Raw genomic sequence first — 25,724 nt, 5'->3', positions numbered from 1 at the left:
ATGCCACATATTTTACAGTTCTGTATCACCTTCTTTCATTCAGATTAGGAGGTAGAGAGGAGATAGAGAGGGGACATCAGAGCTGTCCTCAGTGCCAAGATACTCCCATGTTGTGCTGAGCAAACACATAGCAAAGCAGGTGGTTGACTCACTGTGCTATTCCCACCCCACTGCCCAGGACAAATAAAAACAATTTTCACAAAAACAAAGTCATAGCACTTTAATAATTTCAATAGAGCCAACTTCAAGAAAGCACACATACATAAAATTCAAACAAACATGAAATTCAAATTCAATTTAATTGAGCAGTATATTTAAGTGAACCTCACATTCTTAAAAATCCCAAATGGACTAAAGCCCATGGGTATTAAATGGTGATTTTTGAAGTATTACAGACCACAGTAAGACAAACAAGATAATTACCAATGAGACAACAGACTGTGCATATATTATACCTTTATAATAACACTGCTAGGGAAATGTCAGAGCCACAAATCATTAAAAAAAAAAAAAAGAATATACTTGATATCAGAAAGATGAATTTATAACTAATAATTTCTTTGGTCCTCTAATTCATACCTGTTTTTACTTTAAAATACCAGGCATGAATTGAGTGCTTGATTCTACATTTAAATATCTTTTTATTATTATTATTGTTTTATTATTATTACTACCAGAGCATTGCTTTGCTCTGGCTTATAGTAGTGTGGGGGAATTGAACTGGGACCTGGGAGTCTCAGGCATGAGTTTGTTTGCTAGCTTAAGATCATGGCTCTGCACCCTCCTGGGCCATGTAAACTTGGCAGATGACCAGGATTCTCTGGTCTCACTTCCCCATATGGACTATGAGTGTCATGACTCATCCTTCACTGGACTCTTCCGAGATGGCAGTATTCAGCTGTTTATCAAGTGTCTGGCCCGGAGTGAACGGCCACAAATACTTCTACTGCCTCTCTCCTAGTGTGGGAGAGGATTGTTGGTATATCCCCACCCTCTCTACATTTAAATGTCTGAATATTAACCTGAATATGGTTTATATCAGGTTATATTTTAAAAGAAACTTAATATCAACCACTACCATACTTTAGAAATTCCAAACTAAGGAAAACTAAGAGGGGAAAGTAGGGGAGAATCATCTCTGCCATCTTTCCCCCATCACAATTCAAACAGGATCATCAAAGTTGGAGTAAGCACTGTGGTTAATTCTTTATTTTTTTAACGTTTTTTCTTTTTTAAAAAAATTTTTATTATCTTTATTTATTGGACAGAGACAGTCAGAAATCAAGAGGAAGGGGTAGACAGAGTGAAAGAGACAGAAAGACACCTGCAACCCTGCTTCACCACTTGCAAAGCTGTCCCCCTGCAGGTGGGGCATTTTTTCTTTTTATATATGTATTTATTTTTCCCTTTTTGTTGCCCTTGTTGTTTTCTATTGTTGTCGTAGTTATTATTGTTGTTGATGTCATTGTTAGATAGGACAGAGAGAAATGGAGAGAGGAGAGGAAGACAGAGAGGGGAGAGAAAGACACCTGCAGACCTGCTTCACTGCCTGTGAAGCGACTTCCCTGCAGGTGGGGAGCTGGGGGCTGGAACTGGGATCCTTAAGTAGGTCCTTGCGCTTTGCGCCACGTGCACTTAACCCGCTGAGCTACCGTTGACTCCCATGGTTCTTGTTAAGGTAATAAAATGTTTATAGATCAGCCAAATAAGAAACTTCTCCATGGAATGGCTTTCCATGAAATAAAAATTGTACCTGTGCTTTTCGTTTTGTTTTTGCAAGGGAATTGGGTTTTGTTTTCATTGATCATTTTGATTTGACCCACACAGTTGGGTGGTGGGGCTGGGGATGGTGGAGGTAGGGGAATCTTAAGATAATCATCAATAAGGCAAAGTTTCCTGAACTAAAAGTCTTGTGCCAATGGGCCAGTTACATTGAAGAAAAGATCCATATAAGCCCAAGAGAAATCAGGATGAGGGGATCTGGAATTTTCAAGTAATTCCAGAAAAATCACAGTGCATTTTCACAGACACTAGTAATACAACTTTCATTAAACACCAGACAGAGCTCATAACACAGTTCACAATTAGTTAATTCTTTCGTGCTTGTGGAAACTAAGATTCTGCAGACCTAATTATGAAGGGCACTCTCAAGTGTTTCCAGAAATACTTAGAAAAATATTTGATAAGCCTAAAAAGAAAAGTTTTGAGGCATCTACAAGGAACACAAAGTAAGGTTCCAAAAATGTCTAAGTGTGAGGACTAGTTTTTTGCAGTGTCGTTACTAGGTCTTATCAAATAATAGCTTTAAAAAAAAGGTAAAAGTATCTGTACCCTAAATTGTATGATATCCTCATCAAGGCACAGAGAGTTAACTGTCTAAATCCCTGTAGGTTGACATGAGAATATACTTGTAAACAACTCCAGGAACTAATTCCCTGTACTTGAATTTTAAAAAGAATAGAAGGTAGAAATGTATCCTTTTTTTTAACTCATTAAAAAAAAAAAGCAAACAGTGCACCACCTTCCCTTGGTGACTAATATTACAAGTAGACAGTTAAAATATAAATAGAAAAAAAACCCAAGTGGTTGTGTCTTTGTTGTTATTTGTTTGTTGTTTTTAATCCGATAGAGATAGAGAAATTGAGAGGGAAGGGAAGAGAGCAAGGGAGAAAGATGTATCAGCAGCACCACTTCACCACTGGTGAAGCTTTCCCTCTGCAGGTGGGGACTAGGGACTTGGTCCTGGGTCCTTGAGAGCTGTGACAAGTTTGCTCTACCAGGTGTGCCACCATCCAACCCCTACCGGTAGTTTAATTAACAAGATTAAGTGAATCCTGTTGGGCTTTAAGTTTGCAGAGTGAGGCTGTAGAGTGAACATAATCTTGTTAAGTAGTACACCATTTTGTAGTGTAGGGGAAAAAAAAAAAAAAACAGTGTATTGGTCATAGTTTCCTCCCATCCCTAAGAAGCCTATGCTTAGAATCAAATAACCAAACTCACCTTCATGTTATCTGAATGACAGTGGTTTTGTATATACAACTCACACTATCAGCAGTTTGTTTGAATGCTGCCACTAAAAGGCGGCAAGAAGAAAGTAGGGGACTCACCCCTTTATTAATCACTTTAATTTATTTGCTATAAATAATTATTAAACACAGTGACAAGAAATAAATTCTTTGTAACAAACTGAGAATGGAATGTACAATTAAGATTTGACAAGCAATGCCTAGTGACAAGACCTGCAAACCCACAACACACTCTGAAGTTCAGCTCCTAATGAGAGTCAGAAATTCCTCCCGAGTCTTTGGATCTTCCCGGAACACGCCCAACATCGTGCTGGTCACAGTTTTGCTGTTCATTTTCTGTACCCCTCGCATTACCATACACATGTGTCTACAAAACAAGATAACAAAGGTGGCTTAAAGGAATAGACAGTTGATGATTTGGTTTTAAAAATAAACATCAGGCCAGGTGGTTAAGGATATGCGTACAGTGGGAGAACACCAGACTTTGATGCTTGCAGCTCAGAGGACCCCAGTTCAATTCCTGGCACCAGAGGCCAGAGCTGAGCAGAGCTTTGGTCAGTCTTACTCTTGAAAAGAAATATTTAACAAAAAGAAGGTTAAGAGGTCTGAGTTCATAGTCACCAAGTGTGTCCAAATACCACTTATTAGAGAAATTTGATTTGAGAGAGAAACAGAGGCTGAGAGAGAGTTCAGACACCACAGCACCGAAGCTTCTTTCAATACCACAGTGCAAAACAGTTCACTATCCATGTGAGTTATTTTTCTGGCCCTGTCTATCCCTCTCTCTTTTAGTTTTTTTCCAGAGCACTGCGCAGTTCCAGTTTCAGGTGGTATAGGGGACTGAACCTCTGGCATGTAAGTCTGTTTGCATAACCATTATGCTATTTACCCTCTTTCCCCTACCCCTATCACTCTATGTCTGTCTCTCTGTATTTGAATGAAAAAGGTCAGCCTGAAATGGTGAAATTACACAGACGAGGTCCCAACTATGCAAAAAATAAGATTAAGATAACGTAAAATAAAATAAAATAGGTCTCCAGAAATACACAGCTTCAGAAACTCAGAATCTTGCATCATTAGGATGAACATTCTGAGATACACTAAAGTCTGCTGGTCTCACCAGGCAGAACCCAGTGAGCAATGACCACAGTGTGGCTAAGCCCCCTATAGAAGCTAGACTGAATGGATGAAAAACATTGCTCACGCGAGATCTGGCTGGCCTAGTGGCTCCTTCTGTGGAAAAACATTGCTCACAAGCTGTGTGAAGCCCTTAATGTTCCCTGTACCTGAAGTGTCTTCATTTGTCATCTGTCACCACTTTTGGTTCTATTTTTTTCTTAATGTATGACAAAATACTATAAAAGCCCTGGAGAAACAGCTAAAGAATGACTCAAGACACAAAATGCTACTGGTTGCCCAAATCACTTAAGCTTGTGTTTCCTGCACCTTCACAACCTCTCACCCTAAATTACCCAAATCAAGCAGCAGTAAATCTTATTTTCATGCAACATTATGACACAAGGCAAATATGGACTTACGTTGCTTCAACCACTACTCCGACTCCAGCAGGACGCAGGGCTTCTGTGATTGCTATGGCAATTTGTTTGGTAAGACGCTCCTGAACTGTGGGTATGGCAAGGGAGTTCAGTTTAAGAGTCTGGCACAAACAGGCAATCTCCTGTCTTGAGAATATTTAAAATCTTTAAAAAAAAAAAAAAAAATCAAGCTTCTCTGAGGTGCCTCAGTTAGTGGGGACACACCAGATCTTTATCTGTCTGTATTGTCTGGCCACAGGTCCAGCTGGAAGATCTTGGGTCACAAGAAGAGAGAGCTAAGGAACCCCAGATGCCCCCCAGCACCACTGAGACAGGGGGTGAGAATGGCACCTGTCTCTTTTGTGTGCAGTGAGACCTGTAGGATATTGGTACAAGCACCTTCATGGAGCTAGAGCAGAGCGAAGAAATAGCTCACATAGGACTAACAAAGGGGCTGCCATACAATTATTGAACTGCACTTTGAGCAATGTTGAAAACATTCATTATTTATCTTCCATAACTCAGTTCCTGTGCTGACTAGACAACGCATCTTTGAATACATAAGGAAGTGTTCACTGCAGTACTGTATCTATTTGAAAACTAGCAGAGACCTCAGATGTCTATCTACCCCAGGTTTGAGTAAATCAATACAGTGGAAGACTAAGCAGCTAGAACAAATGATATAGTTACATGTATGTGGAAAAAACATTTGAGCTGTCAAGTGAAAGCCCACTTTTCTTTAGATACATTCAAAATAAATTGATGTTACATTGTTGACTGATGCATACAAATGTGAAGGAATGTGCAGATACTGCAGTGATTTATTCTGACAACTTCAGATGCAGAAGAATATTTTATGTTCTCATGAAGTTTTAATTTTCATAAATCGTATGTATTAACCTTGTAATATGAGCAAAAAGTATCTTTCTTAAATTCTTTTCCCCACAAATAGATTAAAGTTTTACCTTGTAATCTTCGACTATAGATTTCTACAATCCTAGAGAAGAAAAAATTGCCTCAGTTAGTTGTGAATTGTTTGAAGTGAAATTGGTATGGTTTCTCTTAAGTCCATAAGAACTTTGAAGTAAGAATTGGATCTGAGCAAGGCATTGATACTTATAGGAGAACAGAAAGATAAAAATTTCAGGGAAATAAAGGGGGATGGGATGGGTAAATATTACAACCAACCACAGAGTGTGTTTCCTTATGCCCCAAAGACAGGTAAATTAAGCACAAAATTCACACAAGTCATTTTATAGTTCACAGATCGTCAATTTTAGGCAAGCCTCAAGTGTGATCATTAATCAAACTGCTTAATTAACAGCTTAAAGTTCAAATTTTCAAGAAGACTATTTGTTAATTAAAAGCAGGCCATTGTCAACTACTGCACCAACTAAACCTATTATGATAATCAGATTAGAGCTGATTAGACTTCTTCAGATAGCTCTTTATAAGAGAGGTCAAAGTAAGCATTCACTATGATTAAATACACCCTCCACCATAAGTCTCCTGACTCCAGCTTATAACACAATCTATCAAGTGATGAATTTTTCTTTGATGACAACTCTCGCTCTAGTTGTGAAATGTAAAGATGGCCATATTAATTACTTGTGTAAGTATGATTCAGGTTAAAATTCTTTTCTTTCAAATTATGCCTTTCATTCGTGTTTATGAATGCCATGATAAGGATCGCCTTGCTTATGAGGCATTTTAGGACTCTTCTCCCACTGCTGCTCAGAGAGTACTGACAACTGGCTCCTTTATACTTGCTCTGCTTGATAAAGTTAGTAACAGATACACTACTAGTTGCCACTCAGTCTGATGGTAGCCAGGAGCCTCCCTGATTCTTTTCTTTTGTGTTCCCAGTAGATTCTTAAAATATCAAAAGAGGGGTCAGGCTGTGGCACACCTGGTTAAGCACACACATTACAGTGCGTAAGGACTCAGGTTCAAGTCCCTGGTCCCCACCCACAGGGGGAAAGCTTCATGAGTGATGTAGTAGAGCTGCAGATGTCTCTGTCCTTTTCTCCCTCTCTATCTCCCCCTCCCCTCTCAATTTCTCTCTGTATCTATCCAATAATAAATAAATAAATATTATTAAAACTATCAAAAGAATATGATTGTATTTTAATTTTTTGAACAAGGGCTGGGTGTTGGTATACTTGGTAAGGAGCACACATTATGTTCAAGCCCCCAGTCCCATCTATAAGGGATAAGCTTCAGGAGCAACAGAACAGTGCTGCCTGTATCTCTCTGGTTCTCCTATCTACCAAAAAAACAAAGAAAGAAAGATGCCTCCAGCAGGGTTGTGGAAATAGCATGATGATTATATAAATGATTTACAGACCTGAGGCTCTTAGGTCCCAGATTCAATTCCTAGTACCACCATAAGTCAGAGCTAAGCAGTGCTCTGGTCTCTTTTCTCTTTCCTTCTCTTCTCTCTTTCTGTGTCAATCTGATTAAAATAACTAAAATATTTTTTTCAAAAATGGCCTCCAGGAATGGTGGAATCATGCAGGCACTAAGTCCCATCAATAATCGTGATGGCTAATACTAATAATAATACCTGAAAGGTGGTGCTTTCAAGATTGTAAGTAGGAAATGTATCTTGCTAAGCCAAATTCCTGTATTTATTTTTTTCTGATAATTTCCTAGGAGATTAGTTTCTGTTATATAAACAAAAGATGCCAGGTTAGGGCAACAGCTCCACACTGGAACATAAGACTTGCATGCCTGAAAATTCAGGTTTGATCCCCAGAACTACCATATGCCAGACCTGAGTTGATATCTCTCTCTCTCTCTCTCCCTCTCTCCCTCTCTCCCTCCCTCCCCCGTCTCCTTTTTCTTTCTACTTTTTTAAAGTAGGAAATACCACTGATGTAAAAATTAATCCCTTTTCTCTCATAATCAACACTTATTTTTCTCTCAAGAATTTCAGGTTCAACATTAGACAACAGTGGTAATAGCAGGCATCCTTATTTTACTCCCATACTTTAATAGCAACGCCCCAAACATTTTTATTATCACCTATGATGCCAGCCTATGATGTTTCTGATAGTTATTCTTATTTTCCCTTTTTGTTGCTCTTGTTTTTTCATTGTTGTTGTAGTTATTATTGTTGTTGTTATTGGTGTCACTGTTGGATAGGACAGAAAGAAATGGAGAGAGGAGGGGAAGACAGAGAGGAGGAGAGAAAGATAGACACCTGCAAACCTGCTTCACTGCTTGTGAAGCAACCCCCCTGCAGGTGGAGAGCCGGGGGCTCGAACTGGGATCCTTACACTTGTCCTTAAGCTTTGCGCCATCTGCGCTTAACCCTCTGTGCTACCGCCCAACTCCCTCTGGTAGTTACTCTTATGCCACAGAAGGGTTATTCAGGGATGGGGAGAAAGCATCGTGGTTATGCAAAAGACTCTCATGTCTGAAGCTCTGAGGACCCAGATTCAATCCCTTGCATCACCATAAGCCAGAGATAAGCAGTGTTTTGAGTCTCCACACCACCCCTATCCTTTATCATTAAAATATATTTTTATTATTTTAAAAATGGTCAACAAGTCCACTGAATAAGAGGGATACAATTCCACACAATTCCCACCACCAAAGTTCCACATTCCATCCCCTCCCTTAGAAGCTTTCCTATTCTTTATCCCTCTGGGAATATGGACCCAGGATCATTATGGGGTGCAGAAGGTGGAAGGTCTGGCTCCTCCTCTGGACATGGATGCTGGTAGGTTGATCCACACTCCCAGCCTGTTTCTATCTTTCCCTAGTGGAATAGGGATCTGTAGAGATGAGGTTCCAGGACACACTGGTGAGGTTGTCTTCCCAGGGAAGTCAAAATATTTTTTTAAAATGTTATTCATACAGACTACTTCTGAGTATTTGCTGTGTAGATGAGTGTATAATGAACAGAGACTTATCTGTTTATGTCCTCATATTCCTAATTTGTCCACTTTTTTTTTTAGTGTCTTTGGAAATTGATTAAACTAGAACAAGAGCATTCTTCTGGCATATATGATGAACTTGTGATCTCATGCTCTTAGATCATATATTCTACCTGCTATGCAATCTCCCAGGCCAATTTTTGGTGTGCCTTTCTGCCCTTATTTTTATGAGGTCAGAGTACTAATAGTCTCTAGTATGTGTTTGTGTCAGGATTAGAACCTGGGGTCCTCTGACACCTCAGGCTTACCAATCTGGTGGTCTAGCACTGAGATAAGTCCCCTGCCCAATTCACTTTTCTTTCCCAAGTAAGGAGTAGATGTTGAATACATGTCTTCTCAGCATTCAAAATAAATCACACAGCTTCTGTGAACTGAAAAACTAGATATTATTTTAAGCTTTACTCTGGAAGACTATTTGAGGAGTATTTGTTAAGAATAGAAATTCAAATTTGACACAAATTTCTAGACTATAACACAGACAGGTGGAAAATATGAATGAGAATTTAACAGATATGGAAGACTAAGAAGGTCTAGCCCTCACTAGGTGTGCCCTTCTTGAGAGCTGTGACTATGTTCTATTTCTGTCAAGAAGCCCTAGTCACAGGGCACAGTGCCCTTTCACAGTAGGTGCTCAATAAACAAACTTACCACGACTTCCCCCAGGTGCTACAATTCTAAAAGATTGAACTATTTCACCCAATTATTCTGAGACAAGAAAATCAATACATGTTCCATGGATTTTCAGCAACAAAAAGAATTTCCATTCAAACTAAGTTTACTCTAGATTTCTACTAGAGTTAAACCAGATCAACTCACTCCTGGCATTTTCTTGTTACTTAGGGCTTTGCTATTTGATATTTGACTTCCCAGGCACTGAAAGGTCATTCGTTTAAAGGCAAGCATACAACAAACTTCACATACAAGATTAAAATGAATCTTGAATTTTTGCTAAGCCACTCAGCTTCCTTACTTCTTAAAAGAAATAAACAGTTGAGGGGGTTGGAAAGTAGTGCAACAGGTTAAGCGCACGTGGTGCAAAGTGCAAGGACAGGCAAGGACTTTCCCCTGTTCGAGCCCCCAGCTCCCCACCTGCAGGGGAATCACTTCATAAGTGGTGAAGCAGGTCTGGTGTCTATCTTTCTCTCCCCCTCTGTCTTCCCCCCCTCTCCATTTCTCTCTGTCCTTCTTCTTCTTCTAGCGTTTGCCCTTCTTCCGTAGCCAGTCAACAGCGTCAGGTTGAGACTGATGTCTGCTTGTTGCTGGCTTTGAAAGTGACTGGGATCCATGTGGATTCAGTCGGCTAGGAAGGATCGTCAGTTTCCCCAATAAATGGGTACTCACGGGATGCACCACGAGAAGGTCGATTCTGTCCTATCCAATAACAACAATTAATAATAGCCATAACAATGATAAAGAAAACAACAGCGGGGGGGGGGAAGCCTCCAGGAGCAGTGGATTCATGGTGCAGGCACCAAGCCCCAGCAAACGAAAAAAGAAATAAACAGTTGAAAGAAGTCCTAATCTTTTCTATGTAATGGACCCTTATTCAAAAAGAATTTTTTAACAAAATATATAAAAAGCAATATGATTCCTTGCTAGTAATTAGTTCCATCTGTTGTTTCCTAAAAACTTAATTATTTGAGATCTTTTCAGTAGGAAAGGCAATAACCAAAGATTATGCCCTTTTTCCCTTCATTTATTCCAAAACTCCACTTGATCACACTAGAATGCATTTCTCTAAGTATTATACATGGTCTACACAGTGTGGTCTTCTAGAGAAGGCTACAAATGTTGAGACCAAGTTTGTTTATTTGTTTGTTTTGGTGATAAAGAAGGAGGGAGAGAGAAAGAGAGCAAGAGAGAGACTGAGACCACAGCACTCAAGATTCCTCCAGTGTGGTGGGCTGGATTTGAACCTCAGTTGTGTACATGCAAAGCAGTATACTATTCAAGTGAGCTATTCTACCAGCCTCACCAAGCTTTTAAATATATATATCATTAAATTAAAATTATGCACTATACATCTATCTTTCCATATGAATGGTCTATTGCAATCAGTGGTAGTACCAGAATTTCCATATGGGAAAGGTGTAGGGTTGCCAATCTTGCCAGAAAGAGAGAGCACCAGGGGATCTGCATAGCAAGAACACTGATTTTACTCAGGTGTATATTACAAATCAGTAAAAATAAATAACCAATTTTAGTAAAGGCACTTTCATTTACAGTTTTCAGGACCATATTATTTGGGAACAAGTCACATAGAAGGGTATTGCTAATAGAAATGGTAAGGTCAACTGCCCCCATTCACTGCCACTACCCTTTCTCAGCCAGTCATTGGCACTACCATGAAACCAGGTCACTGGCAGAAGACAAGATGGGGCTGGCTTGAGTGCTTCATCTGTCTTCTTCAGTCGAAGAAGATTTATGTGAAAGGTATGAAATAAAACTACATGTACTGGTGGAGATACAGGCAGAAAGTGCAAGAGGAGGGAAAATAATGGAAAAGTGAGAAAAAAAAGTGAATATTTTTCAGGCCCACTATGTCACTTTCCTCTGCAACTATAAATTTTAAGTTGCAATGTGACTCCAAGGTTAGATCTACACTGAAACACAGAAGAAGTGTGATTAGATTCTCACCATATAGGAGCAAGGTCTATAAAACAATTTGCCTATTTACCATAGTAATACTTACCTTGCAAGTTTGCTGAGGCCCAGGACTTGCTTGTTAGGTAGATAACCAATATGAACCTTTGGAGAAAAGGCAAGAAACTATGAGTTAAGTTAAAATACAGAAGCAGTTTATGATGAAAAGAAGGAAGGAAAGAAATACTTACTATGTAACTCATCACAATCAATTTGTGTTTTTAAAACACCCAGGAGCTTCTAGACTTAAAAACTGAGGCACTTACAAGAAATAAAACAAAAAAAAAAAAAATGAAGCAGTTATATAACCATTTAAAATTATCATTAATGCAGTAAATGAAGAAAATATAAAGATATTATATTAAGAAAATGAAATAATTGTCTGGTATTTCCTGGTGAAGCTAAACTCTTAATACAGTTCTTAAATTCTTTTCTCTACTGAGAAGAAATATTCTCTAATATTCAGTTATAACATTAAAATATATTCACACAAATCCTCTTTTTATTTTTTGAAAAAATACTTTAATTACTTTAAAAATTACATTAATTACAGAGAATGCAAGTTTGGTATGCTACATTATATTATCTCTCCAGCCCACAAGTCTGCTTTAAATGACTAAAACAAGGGCAAGGGAGATATCATAATGATTATGCATGGAGACTCTCATACCTGAGACTCTCCAGTCTCAGTTTCAATTCTCTGTTCCACCATGAGCCAGAGCTGAGCAGTGCTTTAGTGATAAGGAAAGAGAGAGAGAGAGTAAAGAGAAGGAAGAACTGAAACACTGGGCAGGGGGGATAGTATATAATATGCAAGTTATGCAAATAAAGAGATTCTCATGCCTGAGGTTCAGAAGTTCCAGGTTCAGTTCCCCACACTTATGGAATCAGAGCTGAGCAGTGCTCTGCTAAGGGAAAAAAAAAAAAAAAGACTAAAATAGACATTCTGCACATCACAGTGGCCTTAAAATCCCATTCTGTTACACTGAGAGAGGGTCTCTATGGTCTCTTTTGTGCTTGGTTGCCCCATTTATTTAATGTGTTGCAGTTTGCCATCTCCTTGACAGGAAAAAAAAAAAAAAAAAAAGGATACAGCAATAATTATGACTCAGAAAGAACCTGTATCCCAAGACTTAAATTTATATAGGGCCTGCTATAAGGCAAAGTTACATCTTTACTATTTAACAGCACTGATTAATATTTAATATATACCCTCCTGCACTGCTGGTGGAAATGGAAATTGGTCCAACACCTGTGAAGAGCTGTCTGGAGAACTCTCAGAAGGCTAGAAGTGGACCTACTCTATGACCCTGTAATTCCTCTCCTGGGGATATATCCTAAGGGACCAAACATACCCACCAAAAAGATCTGTGTATACCCACGTTCAGAGCACCACAATTTGTAGTAGCCAAAACCTGGAAGCAAGCCAGGTTTCCAACAACAGATGAGTGGCTGAGCAAGTTGTGGTATATATATATACACAACAGAATACTACTCTGCTATTTTTTGAATATATTTATTTTCCCTTTTGTTGCCCTTGTTTTTTTATTGTTGTTGTTATTAATGTTGTCATTGTTAGATAGGACAGAGAGAAATGGAGAGAGATGGGGAAAACAGGGGGAGAGAAAGACAGATACTTACAGACCTGTTTCACTGCCTGTGAAGCGACTCCCCTGCAGGTGGGGTGCCGGGGGCTCGAACCGGGATCCTTATGCCGGTCCTTGCGCTTTGTGCCACATGCACTTAACCCACTGCGCTACTGCCCAGTTCCCTGCTCAGCTATTAAAAATGGTGATTTCACCATTTTCAGCCCATCTTGGATGGAGCTTGAAGGAATCATGTTAAGTGAGATAAGTCAGAAACAGAAGGATGAATATAGGATGATCTCACTCCTAGGCAGAAGTTGAAAAACAATGTAAGAAGAGAAAACACTAAGCAGAACTTGGACTGGCATTGGTTTATTGCACCAAAGTAAGATTCTGGGGTGTGTGGAGGAGCGAGGAGGTTCAGGTACTGGAACATGATGGCAGAGGACCTAGTGGGGGTTTTATGTTATGCATGTACAAACTGTTGACTGTAAAACATTAATTCCCCAATAAAGAAATTTTAAAAAGATGTCTAATATATAAATGTAACCTTTTTTCTAAGCAAACTGTAGACATTCTTTTGTGGCAATCAATCCACCTACTATAAAATTATAGATTTGTATCATTATCAGCATTTGTTCTATGTGTTGACTGAACATTAACTATGCATAATTGATTTAGTAGCAATTAGTGATTTTTCACCTATGCTTTGGGAATTCTACCTCATTGCCTTCTTGATCAGCAGGAGACAATAAAATGGTACCTGAACATTGGGTGTTCCACCAAAAAAAATTATGACATTCCCATAATTGAGGTCTTCCATATACCACCTGATTATAATTTGTTGTTTGTACCCAATTTCTCTCTGTCTCTAATAATAAATAAAAATATAACAAAATAATAAATAATTCTTAAAAACCCTTTTTGAGATAAAAATAGAGAAGGAGTGAGAGAAAGAGACAGAGACAACATCAACGCTCCCTTCAATGTGGTAGAAGAGGCTGGGTTCAAACCTGGGTCACACACATGGCAAAGCAGCTCAGTATCCAAGTCTGATACAGATTTTCTGAACATGTGGTAGCCATTTAGAATTTCAAGCTTTAGAGTTAATCAAATTGAGAGAAATCTTACCTTTCCAACAAATGGAACTAGGTGATGTTCACACATGGAGAACATATCTATGTCCTTCACAATCACCATTTCATCATGGTCCTCATCAAATATAGCATCATTTAGGACATCTGAAACCAGAGACTTGTTTTAGTAACATTTCCAATTTTATAGAAAATCAGAATAGAAAAGCTAACCATGGCAGTCTGGGAGGTGCCACTGTAGATAAACTATTGAATTCTCAAGCATGAGACCCTTAGTTCAGTCCCTGCCAATGCATGTGCCAGAGTGATGTCATGTTCTCTTTCTCTTTCTCTCCCCCCCACCGCGACTTCTCTCAATAATAAATAAAACTTTTTTTAAAAGAAAGAAAAGTTAACAATCTATATAGGTAAATACAACTTGGTAGTATAAGAATGCTAATCTTAACAGAAATATTAAGAAAATGCAAATTAAAACTGGTTATTTTATTCCCATTAAATAAGTAATCCTGTTCCTTTAAGTGCTGGGGGGGGGGGAGCCTGTGATATACTATAGAAAATGCAGGATTACAAGTTCTTTGCAAGAAAGGGAAAAACTATGTCACAATAATTAGTGGTTAAATCTGGTGGTAGAAATGGACAGCCTTAGCTTTCTTCTTCATATTTTCTTATACTTAACATTTTCCTACTTAAAGGTATGCAGAAAGCCATATCTGAAGGGAAAAACACTGGTCATCTCTATCAGGAACAAGACAATAGACCCCTTTGTGGGGCCCCATAGGATCTTGCCCTCAACTTGGATCAACAATGGTAGAGAATGTTCAATCCTCTGAAGGGAGGGTGGACAACATATGCTATGTTCCACGTGAGGAAGATGGATCCTGATACTGGGGCAGCTTGGAACGTTCATACTCATGACTGCAGAAAGTGAGCTCAGATCTACAGGGATGCAGAGGTCACATAGGCTCCTAAGCTGAATATGGGTTCCAGATCACATCAGAATGATGGGGTTTACAGTCAACACTATTTATACACCTTTCCCATATTTGGGAGCTACTCTCCTCCCTGATTCAGCTTTCTGGTCCTTTTTGCAGCCATCATCTCCCCAGACAATAACGGATCCACCTCCACATCAGAAGTCTGGCTCAGGAAAAAAAGAAAATAAAAAAAGTATAGCCATGGACTCTTTGGAATATAACTAAAACAGGACTATTAACTATCAATAAAATGGAGACCCCAAAATCTTCATCTGTACTATTCCAGCCTTGAGGTTCATGATTAGTCAACAATTTGTTTGGCTCTATATGTTAACTTTTTTCAGCCACAAGGTTCCAGATGCTAACATGATACCAATCAGACTTCCCTGGGCAGACGACCCCACCAACTACCAGGAAAACAGAGAGGCAGGCTGGAAGTATGGATCAATCTGCCAATGCCCATGTTCAGCGGGGAAGCAATTACAGAAGCCAGACCTTCCACCTTCTGCACCCCATAATGACCATAGGTCCATACTCCCAGAGGGATAAAGAATAGGAAAGTTATCAGGGGAGGGGATGGGATATGGAGTTCTGGTGGTGGGGATTGTGTGGAGTTGTACCCTTCTTATCCTATGGCTTTTGTCAGTGTTTGCTTTTTATAAATGAATTTTTTTAAATTGTCTTCAGACTACTCCTCCAGTTCCAGATACTGACCTCAGTTATCAGTCTCCAAAATAGTCTCATCTTTCCAGTGAGTGCATTGTAAGCATCAGCTTTCTCAACAATTGCTTCTTCCCCATCCTCTCAAGAAAATTAATTCTGCAGTATTTTATTTATTTATTTATTTATTTATTTATTTATTTATTTATTTTTAAGGAGGTGGAGCCTCATACCTACACAGTTTCACTGCTCTGGGCTTCTTTTGCATTCAGACAGAAAGAAAAACAAAAGAAAAGATGAAGAGAGAAAGAGACTGAAAGCAAGAGGGACAGCAGGGGCTGGGCAGTGGCACAGTGGGTTAAGTACACATGGTGCAAAGTAAAAGGACCAGTGTGAGGATCCCAGTTCCAGCCCCCCCCCCCCCCCCGCTTGCCACCTGTAGGGGGGGGGTCACTTCACTAGTGGTGAAACAGGTCTACAGGTGTCTATCTTTCTCTCCCCTTCTGTCTTCTCCTCCTCTCTCGACTTCTCTCTGTCCTATCCAGCAATAACAACAGCAATAACAACAATAACAAAGGCAACAAAAAAAGGAAAGATGGCCTCTAGGATCAGTGGATTCGTAGTTCAGGCACTGAGCTCCAGCAATAACCCTGGAGGCAAAAAAAGAGGGGGAGTCCAGCGGTAGTGCAGCGGGTTAAGCGCACGTTGGGCAAGCGCAAGGACTTGCGTGAGAACCCCAGTTGGAGCCCCGGTTCCCCACCTTCAGGGGAGTCACTTCACAAGTGTTGAAGCAGGTCTACAGGTGTGTCTATCCATCCCTCCCAGTCTCTGTCTTCCCCTCATCTCTTCATTTCTCTCTGTCCTATCCAACAATGATGACAACAACAATAACTACAACAATAAAACGACAAGGGCAACAAATGAACTCTCAACGTCAAAAGTAAATTACACGGGAGTCACGCGGTAGCGCAACAGGTTAAGCGCAGGTGGAGCAAAGCACAAGAACTGGCATAAGAATCTCGGTTCAAGGCCCCAGCTTCCCACCTGCAGGGGAATCGATTCACACACGGTGAAGCAGGTCTGCAGGTGTCTTTCTCTCCCCTCGGTCTTCCCCTCCTCTCTCCATTTCTCTCTGTCCTATCTAACAATGACAACAGCAATAACAACAACAATTTTTTAAAAAGGCAATAAAAGGGAAAATAAATAAGCATAAAAAATTTTTAAAAAGAGGGACAGCTCAAAGCTTCCATGTGGTGCCCCACTGGGACCTGGGTCACACACCTGGCAAGGCATATGCCCTAGCAGTGAGCTCATTCTCTAGGCCTACAGTTTTTTTTTAAGTATTTATTTAGTTAGTTCCATTTGTTGCCCTTGTTGTTTTTATTGTTATAGTTATTGTTGTTGATGTCATTGTTGTTAGGACATAGAGAAATGGAGAGGGGAGGGGAAGACAAAGATAGACACCTGCAGACCTGCTTCACTGCCCGTGAAGTGACTCTCCTGCAGGTGGGGAGCCGGGGCTGAAACTGGCATCCTTGTGCCAGTCGTTGCACTTAGCACCATGCGCGCGTAACCTGCTGCACTACTGCCTGACTCCCGGGCCTACAGGTTTTTTTTTAATTTTTTTTTTGTGTGTGTGTTACCTGTTGTTTTCGACGGGTTGCGTTGTTTTCGCCAGGCTGGCTTCACGGGCGGGTAACAGACAACCAGGGACTCATGGTTGAGCTGTAGGCAGTATCTCTTTATTCATGCAGGACGCAGCACAATCTAAGCCGAGCTAAGCTAAACTCAACTAAAGTACCCTAAAACTCACAATGCTGTCTTTATATATAATTGCCAAGTAGGGTGGAAACAGGATGTGACATAGAGAGGGTGGAGAGAAAAGTGACTGGTGAAAATCAGGGTGTGACAAGGAGAGGGGGTGGAGCAGGCGAGAATTCTATCACTGAGCCACTAATGCCCTGGAGGGAGGGTGGTGCTTGTTAACAGTGGTTTCTTCTTCTAGCGTTTGCCCTTCTTCCTTCTTCTGTAGCCAGTCAACAGCGTCAGGTTGAGCCTGATGTAAAGTTTCGAGACCTCCTTTGAATCTGGAGAGGTGGCAGTTGTTGACTATGTGGGTCATAGACTGTCTGGAGCTGCAGGGGCAGTTCGGGTCATCTCTGGCTCCCCAGCGATGGAACATAGCGGCGCACCAGCCATGGCCTGTTCGATAGCGATTGAGGAGGGCCCAATCATAACGTGCTAGGTCAAAGCCGGGTTGACGCTTGCAGGGGTCTGTGATGAGGTGTTTGTTCTTTACCTCAGCTGACTGCCAACTCTGTTTCCAAGAGACTGGAACAGAGAAGTTCAGTGTAGGCATAGGGGACCAGATTGGGTGACGAGACGTCAAGCGTTGGACAGGGTGGGCGAAGATATCCGCGTATATTGGCCGGTCCGGTCAAGCGTAGATGTGGGAAATGAACTTAGATGATGCCGCATCCCGACGAATATCTGGCGGGGCGACGTGGCTAAGAACTGGCAGCCATGGAACCGGGGTGGAACGGATGGTTCCAGAAATTATCCTCATGGAGGAATATAATTTGGAATTGACCAAGTGGACATGGGGGCTACGGAACCATACTGGGGCACAGTATTCTGCAGTGGAATAGCATAATGCCAGAGATGATGATCGTAGTGTGGAAGCACTCGCGCCCCAAGAGGAGCTGGCCAGTCTTGCAATGATGTTATTCCTCGCGCCCACCTTTGCTGCAGTTTTTATGAGATGTTTGTGAAATGACAGAGTGCGATCGAGAGTAACGCCAAGACAGACTGGCTGGGCTTCATGCCGGATTCTCGTATCGCCAAGCTGCACATTAAGCTCACTCGAGGCCGAGGCATGGTGTAGATGGAAAACAGATGATACCGTTTTTGCAGTGCTAGGGATTAGTCGCCATTTTTTACAGTAGTCAGATATCAGAGACATGTCTTTCGTGAGTGTTTCCTCAAGGATGTTGAACTTGGATGCCTGAGTTGCACAGCAGATGTCATCAGCATAGATGAACTTCCTTGAAGAAGATTCTGGGAGGTCATTGATGTAAATATTAAATAGCATAGGAGCCAGAACAGAGCCCTGGGGGAGGCCACTTGAGACAAGTCTCCATCTGCTAGACTTGTCACCCAGATGCACCCGGAATCTTCTGTTTTGGAGAAGAAACGATATAGTGTTGGCCACCCATGGAGGCAGACATCTTGAGATCTTGACTAGGAGACCACGGTGCCAGACTGTGTCATAGGCTGCTGTGAGATCAACAAAGACAGCACCCGTCTTTAAATTCTTCTGGAATCCATTTTCAATGTAAGTTGAGAGGGCCAGGGCTTGTTCGCAGGTAGATCTTCCTGGGCAGAAACCAGCTTGGGCGGGTGATAGGAATTTCTCTATAAGATGAGAAATACGTGACAGAAGCAGCCTCTCAAGGAGTTTGTAACACATGGAGAGGAGAGAAATTGGTCTATAGCTGGCGGCCAGTGTTGGGTCTTTCTTTGGTTTCAAAACCGCTATAATCTTCGCAGTTAACAGCGGTTATGTAAATAGAATGAAGTGGTTATGTAAATAGAATCGTGTTAAGCAGGGGGGATTTAAACCAAATGAAATAGAAGGGGTCTCATGCATACCAACAGTTACCCTTTTTAAAAATATTTATTTATTATGTATTCCCTTTTGTTGCCCTTGTTTTATTGTTGTAGTTATGATTGGTGTCCTTGTTGTTAGATAGGACAGAGAGAACTGGAAAGAGGAGGGGTAGGCAGAGATGGGGAGAGAAAGATAGACACCTACAGACCTGCTTCACTGCCTGTGAAGCGACCCCAGTGCAGGTGGGGAGCCCAGCTGGAACCAGGATCTTTTTGCAGGTCCTTGCGCTTTGCACCACATGCGCTTAACCTGCTGCATTATCCCTCCCTCCCCCACTCCTGTTGCCCTTGTTTTATTGTTGTGGTTATTATTGTTGTTGCTGCTGTCGTTGTTGTTGGATAGGACAGAGAAATGGAGAGAGGAGTGGAAGACAGATAGGGGGAGAGAAAGACACCTGCAGACCTGCTTCACCACCTGTGAAGCAACTCCCCTGCAGATGGGGAGCCAGGGGCTTGAACCTGGATTATCAAGCCTGGGTCCTTGAACTTTGCGCCACGTGTGCTTAACCCACTGAGTTACCGCCCAACTCCTCGGGCCTACAGTTTTTAAGAGTAAGCCTGTCTATGTAGACTTTGGTTGCTGGGTATATTGTCTTGCTTAACCTGTAAATTCTGCTGCATGTTGGTCAAGACACTGAGAAAGAAAGCATAACAACAAAAACAAGGCTTTTTAAAGTGGTATACAGGGATCAAACAAGGCATCTCACACAGGGAAGTCCTGTGGTTTACTAGATGAGCAATTTGACCAAACACAAGCTGTATTTCTTTCTAATTGCATTGCTATCTAAACAGTGGCAGATTAGATATATGCAAGACATTAGCCTTGTTATTTCTAGGATTTGGGAAAACCCAGTGTACACAGTATGAGACAAGGATGGGAAGGGATGCCCAGTGCTTTGCAGCCACCTACAGCTACTCCCCTTCAGAAGGGCAGGCTGCCAAATGAGTCACAGGAAGATGTACAAATGTCCACCCACACAGATTGACCTTCAGTGACTCCACTGCTACTTGAATAAGGGCTTGAAGATAATGAGTCATCATTTAACTACAGTTAGCGTTCTCTGAGTCAGGCTATTCAAAGGCAGATTTGACTGTGTAGTAGAAAAGTCATTAATGGGGAGTCGGGCAGTGGCACAGCGGGTTAAGCGCATGTGGCACAAAGTGCAAGGACTGGCATTAAGGATCCCGGTTCCAGCCCCCGGCTCCCAACTGCAGGGGCGTCGCTTCACAAGCAGTGAAGCAGGTTTACAGGTGTCTGTCTTTCTCTCTCCCCTCTTCTCTACATTTCTCTCTGTCCTATCCAACGATATCAATAACCACAACAATGTTAAATAGCAAGGGCAACAAAAGGGAAAATAAATTAATATTTAAAAAAAAAGAAAAGTCATTGATGGGAGTCGGGCGGTAGTGCAGTGGGTTAAGCACAGGTGGCACAAGGACTAGCCTAAGGACCTTTCTCTCCCCCTCTCTGTCTTCCCCTCCTCTCTCCATTTCTCTCTGTCCTATCCAACAACGACACCAATCATAACTACAACAATAAAACAATAAGGGCAACAAAAGGGAATAAATAAATAAATATTTAAATATTTATATATATATGTCATTAATGTGATCAACAAAAGTGAATGTGTGTGGGATTTAGACACACAAACACATCACTGCTGGTAGGAATGGCTGATGAAAGGGAGGGGGAGGCTCAGTGCTATTAAGTCAAAACTCTACAAAAGCAGATTTTTTTTTTATATTTATTCTCTTTTGTTGGCCTTGTTTTATTATTGTAGTTATTGTTGTTGTTGTTGGATAGGACAGAGATTATTCTGAATCCTCCATTCAAAACTACAGGCATATTTCCCAAAAAAAAAAGTCATCCTTAAAATAAATACATCCTGGGGGTCCCCCCTCAAGATTCCTGACTGTCCCCAAGATGTTGACTATATAGATATATCTCAAATTTTTAGTCACAACAATCTCTCCTTTCTATTTTTTTTAAGGAAAGAACAAGAGAGAGTTGTCAAATGTAGGGAGCATTCATGTGTTCTCTCTGGCAAAGAATAAGAGCATTCCTACTCGAAGCTCTGACGACCACATATGCTAAAATAAAAGCTGGCAGGCAAAGAGGTGTCACAGTGGTACAGCACAGGGCTTGTATGTGTAAATTCTCAGATTCAGTCGCTAGCACTACACATCGTAGATGATGAACTGGTTTTCTCTTTAACAAAAAGATGAATAAATCTTCAGGAGCAAGGAGATAGCTCAGCAGTAGAACCCATAACTTGCAAGCTTGAGGCCACAGATTTGATCCTGGGTACCATTCATAGTCCTCCTTTGTAGAGCCAGGATTTGAATCCTTATCCTGATGCACAAATAAGGTATGTGTTCTACCAAGTAAGCTATTTCCTGGCTCAAAGAAATCAATATTTTCAAAAATAAAAATAATAAAATAAAAACTGGGCCTTGCCTTAGCCTAAATTAGGGTCTCCATTACTTACTAGTTGCTGGACTTTAAACAAAAACAAAACAAAACCTCAATATTCTCTCCTGTAAAATGAATATAAAGTGTCTACTTACTCATTTCATATGAAATGTCAAAGGGATATCCAGAAGATTAGACGAGAATTCACATGTATATAAAACTCAGCAAGGTGAACAAGTGGTATTCGTTGTTACCACTACTATTATCACAGCTAAGATTGGGGGAGAAAGCTGGGAATAGTTCACCCTGTAGAGTACTTGCCTTGCAGTGTACAAAGCCCCACACCACCTGGCAGCACCAAGGATGGCACCTGAGAAGATCATGGGTGGTAGTAAGGGGCTGAGGTGTTCCTTCCCCTTTCTATATCTCTAAAATAAATAAAATAAAAAGGTTAACTCAGGGCAACTGCTCAGCAGTGGTATCACACAGACCCTTATATCACATTAAAAAAATAACACATATATATGATATGATTGAGTTACTAAGTTATGTGACCCTGCACACTAGAATTTTATTTTATTTATTTACTTATTTCACATTTTGATCAGAACATTGATCAGCTCTGCTTATTGGTGGTACCAGAGATCAAAAACAGGACCACCTGGATGCAAGTCCTGTATGCTCCCATTGCAATCTCCTCCCACTCATGCTTTTTTGTTTGTTTGTTTGCTTTTTAGTAGAGAAAGAGAGACAGATAGGCAGTAAAAAAGTAAAAGGGATCACAGCACTGAAACTTCCAGAGGTCAGGCTCAAACCTGAGCCATACACATAGCACAGTAGCACACTATCCAAACCTGCTCTAAAATTTTAAACTGACAATTTTCTTTTTCTTTACTTTTTTTCATAGGACTTTTTCTTTTTCTTTTTTTCCTTTTTTTTTCATAGAGAGAAATGGAGAGAGGAGGGGGAAGATAGAGAAGGGGAGAGAAAGGTAACACCTGCAGACCTGCTTCACCACCTGTGAAGCAACTACCCTGCAGGTGGGGAGCCAGGGGCTCCCACCAGGATGGTTACTCCAGTCCTTGCACTTTGAGCCGTAAGTGCTTAACCCACTGCGCTACTGCCCAGCTCCACCCCCACTTATTTGAAACAAAATAAAACAAAAGGAAAACCAGTAAGTTTGCAATGGAGAAGTTCAGCAGATGCTAGGTGATCAAAAGATTAACCTTGCTAGTAATGAAATATATTGTTGGGTTGCTGGGAGACATGACACATTTTTCCTTTGAAAAAACAGAAAAATACTTCATGACTTTTCTGACAAACCAATACACACATTGATGCCATTGCTGCTTCAGGTGCAATATGATATAATGATGAAAAGGACATCTCTGCCTTCACCTCCTCTCTCCATTTCTCTCTGTCCTATCCAACAATGACATCATCAAAAACAATAATAAAAGGGCAACAAAAGGGAAAAAATATTAAAAAAACATTTTTAAAAAAAAAAGGAGAAAGGGGGGCAGGTGGTAGCACACCAGGTTCAGTGCACATGTTACAATGCACAAGGATCCAGGTTTGAGCCCCCAATTCCCACCTGCACAGGGAAAGCTTCATGAGTAGTGAAGCAGTGCTGCAGGTCCCTTTCTCTCTCTCTCTCTCTCTCTCTCCCTCTCACTCTCACTCTCACTCTCACTCTCCATCTCTCAATTTTGGCTGTCTCTATCCAATAAATAAAGATAATTTTTTTAAAAAAAGTAGAAAGGGATTTTGTGGAGTGATGACTATCCTATGAACCAAGAACGATTACAAAACCTAAATGCATCAATAACAGACAAAGAAATTTCAACAGTTATTAAGAGTTTTCCCAACAACAAAAGTCCTGGACCATGGTCTGAGAGATGGTGCAGTGGATAAAGGACTGGACTCTCAAGCGTGAGGTCCTGAGTTCACTCCCCAGCAGCACATGTACCAGAGTGATGTCTGGTTCTTTCTCTTATCTTTCTCATGAATAAATTCTTTAAAAAAAAGTCTTGGACCAGATGGCTTTACAAATGAATTCTACAAAACCTTCAGGAAACAGTTACTACCTATACTTCTAAAGCTCTTCCACAAGATCGAAGAAACAGGAACACTCCCTTCTACCTTCTATGAAGCCAGCATCACCCTGATACCAAAAGCAGACAGGGACACAACAAAAAAGGAAAACTACAGACCAATGTCTCTGATAAACATAGATGCCAAAATATTAAACAAGATCCTGGCCAATCGGATACAGTAGATATCAAAAAGATTGTTCACAACCAAGAGGGATTTATCCCAGGAATGCAAGGCTGGTTCAACATCCGTAAGTCAAATCAATGTCATTCACCACATCAATAAAAGCAAAACCAGAAATCACATGACTATCTCAATAGATGCAGAGAAATCCTTTGACAAAACCCAACACTCATTCATGCTCAAAACGCTACAAAAAAATGGGAATAGATGGGAAATTCCTCAAGATAGTGGAGTCCATATATAGCAAACATACAGCCAACATCATACTCAATGGACAGAAGCTGAAAGCATTCCCCCTTAGATCGGGGACTAGACAGGGCTGTCCATGATCACCATTACTCTTCAATATAGTATTGGAAATTCTTGCCATAGCAATGAGGCAAGAGAAAGAAATCAAAGGAACACAGATTGGAAGGGAAAAAGTCAAGCTCTCACTATTTGCAGATGATGTGATGACTATACTGGCAACCCTAAAGCTATATGCATTTTTTAACATTTATTTATGGGGGGGGGGAGAGAGAGAGAGAGAGAGAGAGCACAAACAAAAACAAACCAGAGCATCACTCTGGCACATGCAACACTGGGGGAAATCAGGAGCTCATGCTCCTAAGTTTAAGGATCTAGCCACTATGCCACCTCCTAGGCCATGATGTGCATTTGTCAAAACTCACTGTGTATATGTGGTGAATTTTGTTTAAGTTGTAGTTTAGTAGAGCTTACTTAAACTATAGTATGCAATCTCTTGTGGGAAGAGAACAGTCTGAATATATATGCTTGATTTTTTAAAAAGCACTAAAGAAATATATTAAAAAGCTTTTAAAAAGGATTATGAATGAAGAATTGAGAGAACAGGAAATAGAGGGATATAGAGGAATGAGGCAATAACCCAACTTGCGTGGGGGTAGACAGCATATGGCTATGCAAACAGACTCTCATGCCTGAGGCTCAGTCAAGTCCCAGGTTTAATCCCCCACTCCAGCATAAGCCAGAGTTGAACAGTGCTCTGGTAAAAAAAAATGTTCAGTGGGGAACATTTACAGAAGCCAGACCTCCTACTTTCTGCAACCCACAACGACCCTGGGTCCATGCTCCCAGAGGGATAGAGAATGGGAAAGCTATTGGGGAGGGGATGGGATATGGAGATTGGGTGATGGGAATTGTGTGGAGTTGTACCCCCCCCCCATCCTATGATTTTGTTAATGTTTCCTTTCTTAAATAAATAAATTAATTAAAAAAATAATAAGTTTGTGGTCCAGGAGGTGGCACAGTGGATAAAGCATTGGACTCTCAAGCATGAGGTCCTGAGTTCAATCCCCGGCAGCACATGTACCAGAGTGATTGATGTCTGGTTCTTTCTCTCTCTCTCTACCTATCCCTCTCATTGATAAATAAATAAAATTTAAAAATAATTATAATAACCCAACTTACACATGTATTTGAGATCTCAAAGGCCCCAGGCTCAAACTCCAGCATCAATATTTGCCAGAGTTTAAAGACATTTTGCACTCTTTTTCATTGATAAAACAGGCACACCTCCAAAGAAAACAATATGGATAGTAGTGAAACATGTTGTTTTTTCCTTTAGGGATTTCATAATGCTTTCCAAAATTATGTTTTCAGGGTCATAGTTTCACACTCATAAACTCATTATAGTTTTGACTGAAATGTAAATATTTTACATATTCAAAAATAAGCCAGAAAGGAAAAAAGTCAATTGACTCTCCTAGTACTTAATGTTTTGTGTGGTAATAGAACATTAATGTTGCCCATATCCCATTTTATTAAAATGAGCCCAGACTATAAACTTGATCTAGCCAAATCATTTTTCTGCAATAATGAAGTTTCCTTGCTACATTTATTTATGTTCTGCTCTAACATATCTGAAAACTATCATCTGTGGGCT

At 40.6% G+C, this 25,724-nt stretch overlaps 1 protein-coding gene across 2 annotated transcripts in view; it reads right to left on the bottom strand.

Annotated features, from left to right (window-relative positions):
* Window positions 1-205: 205 nt before the first annotated feature.
* The window catches only part of GCH1 (GTP cyclohydrolase 1), a 52,893-nt gene continuing 27,374 nt past the window's right edge, over window positions 206-25,724 (bottom strand). The window contains exons 2-6 of one of the 2 annotated variants that reach the window (XM_007527374.3): window positions 13,866-13,975; window positions 11,198-11,253; window positions 5,527-5,558; window positions 4,565-4,649; window positions 206-3,393 (exon numbers count right to left, since the gene is read on the bottom strand). In XM_007527374.3, the coding sequence (XP_007527436.1) occupies window positions 3,267-3,393; window positions 4,565-4,649; window positions 5,527-5,558; window positions 11,198-11,253; window positions 13,866-13,975 (410 nt within the window). In that variant the 3' untranslated portion in view covers window positions 206-3,266. The remainder of the gene's footprint in view (window positions 3,394-4,564; window positions 4,650-5,526; window positions 5,559-11,197; window positions 11,254-13,865; window positions 13,976-25,724) is intronic. The other variant, XM_060174941.1, reaches the window with a different exon arrangement.

Source organism: Erinaceus europaeus, chromosome 16, assembly GCF_950295315.1.
Source record: "Erinaceus europaeus chromosome 16, mEriEur2.1, whole genome shotgun sequence".
NCBI lineage: Eukaryota > Metazoa > Chordata > Mammalia > Eulipotyphla > Erinaceidae > Erinaceus > Erinaceus europaeus.
The sequence above is the reverse complement of the archived record's forward strand: the minus strand, read 5'-3'. Positions and strand labels throughout refer to the sequence as shown.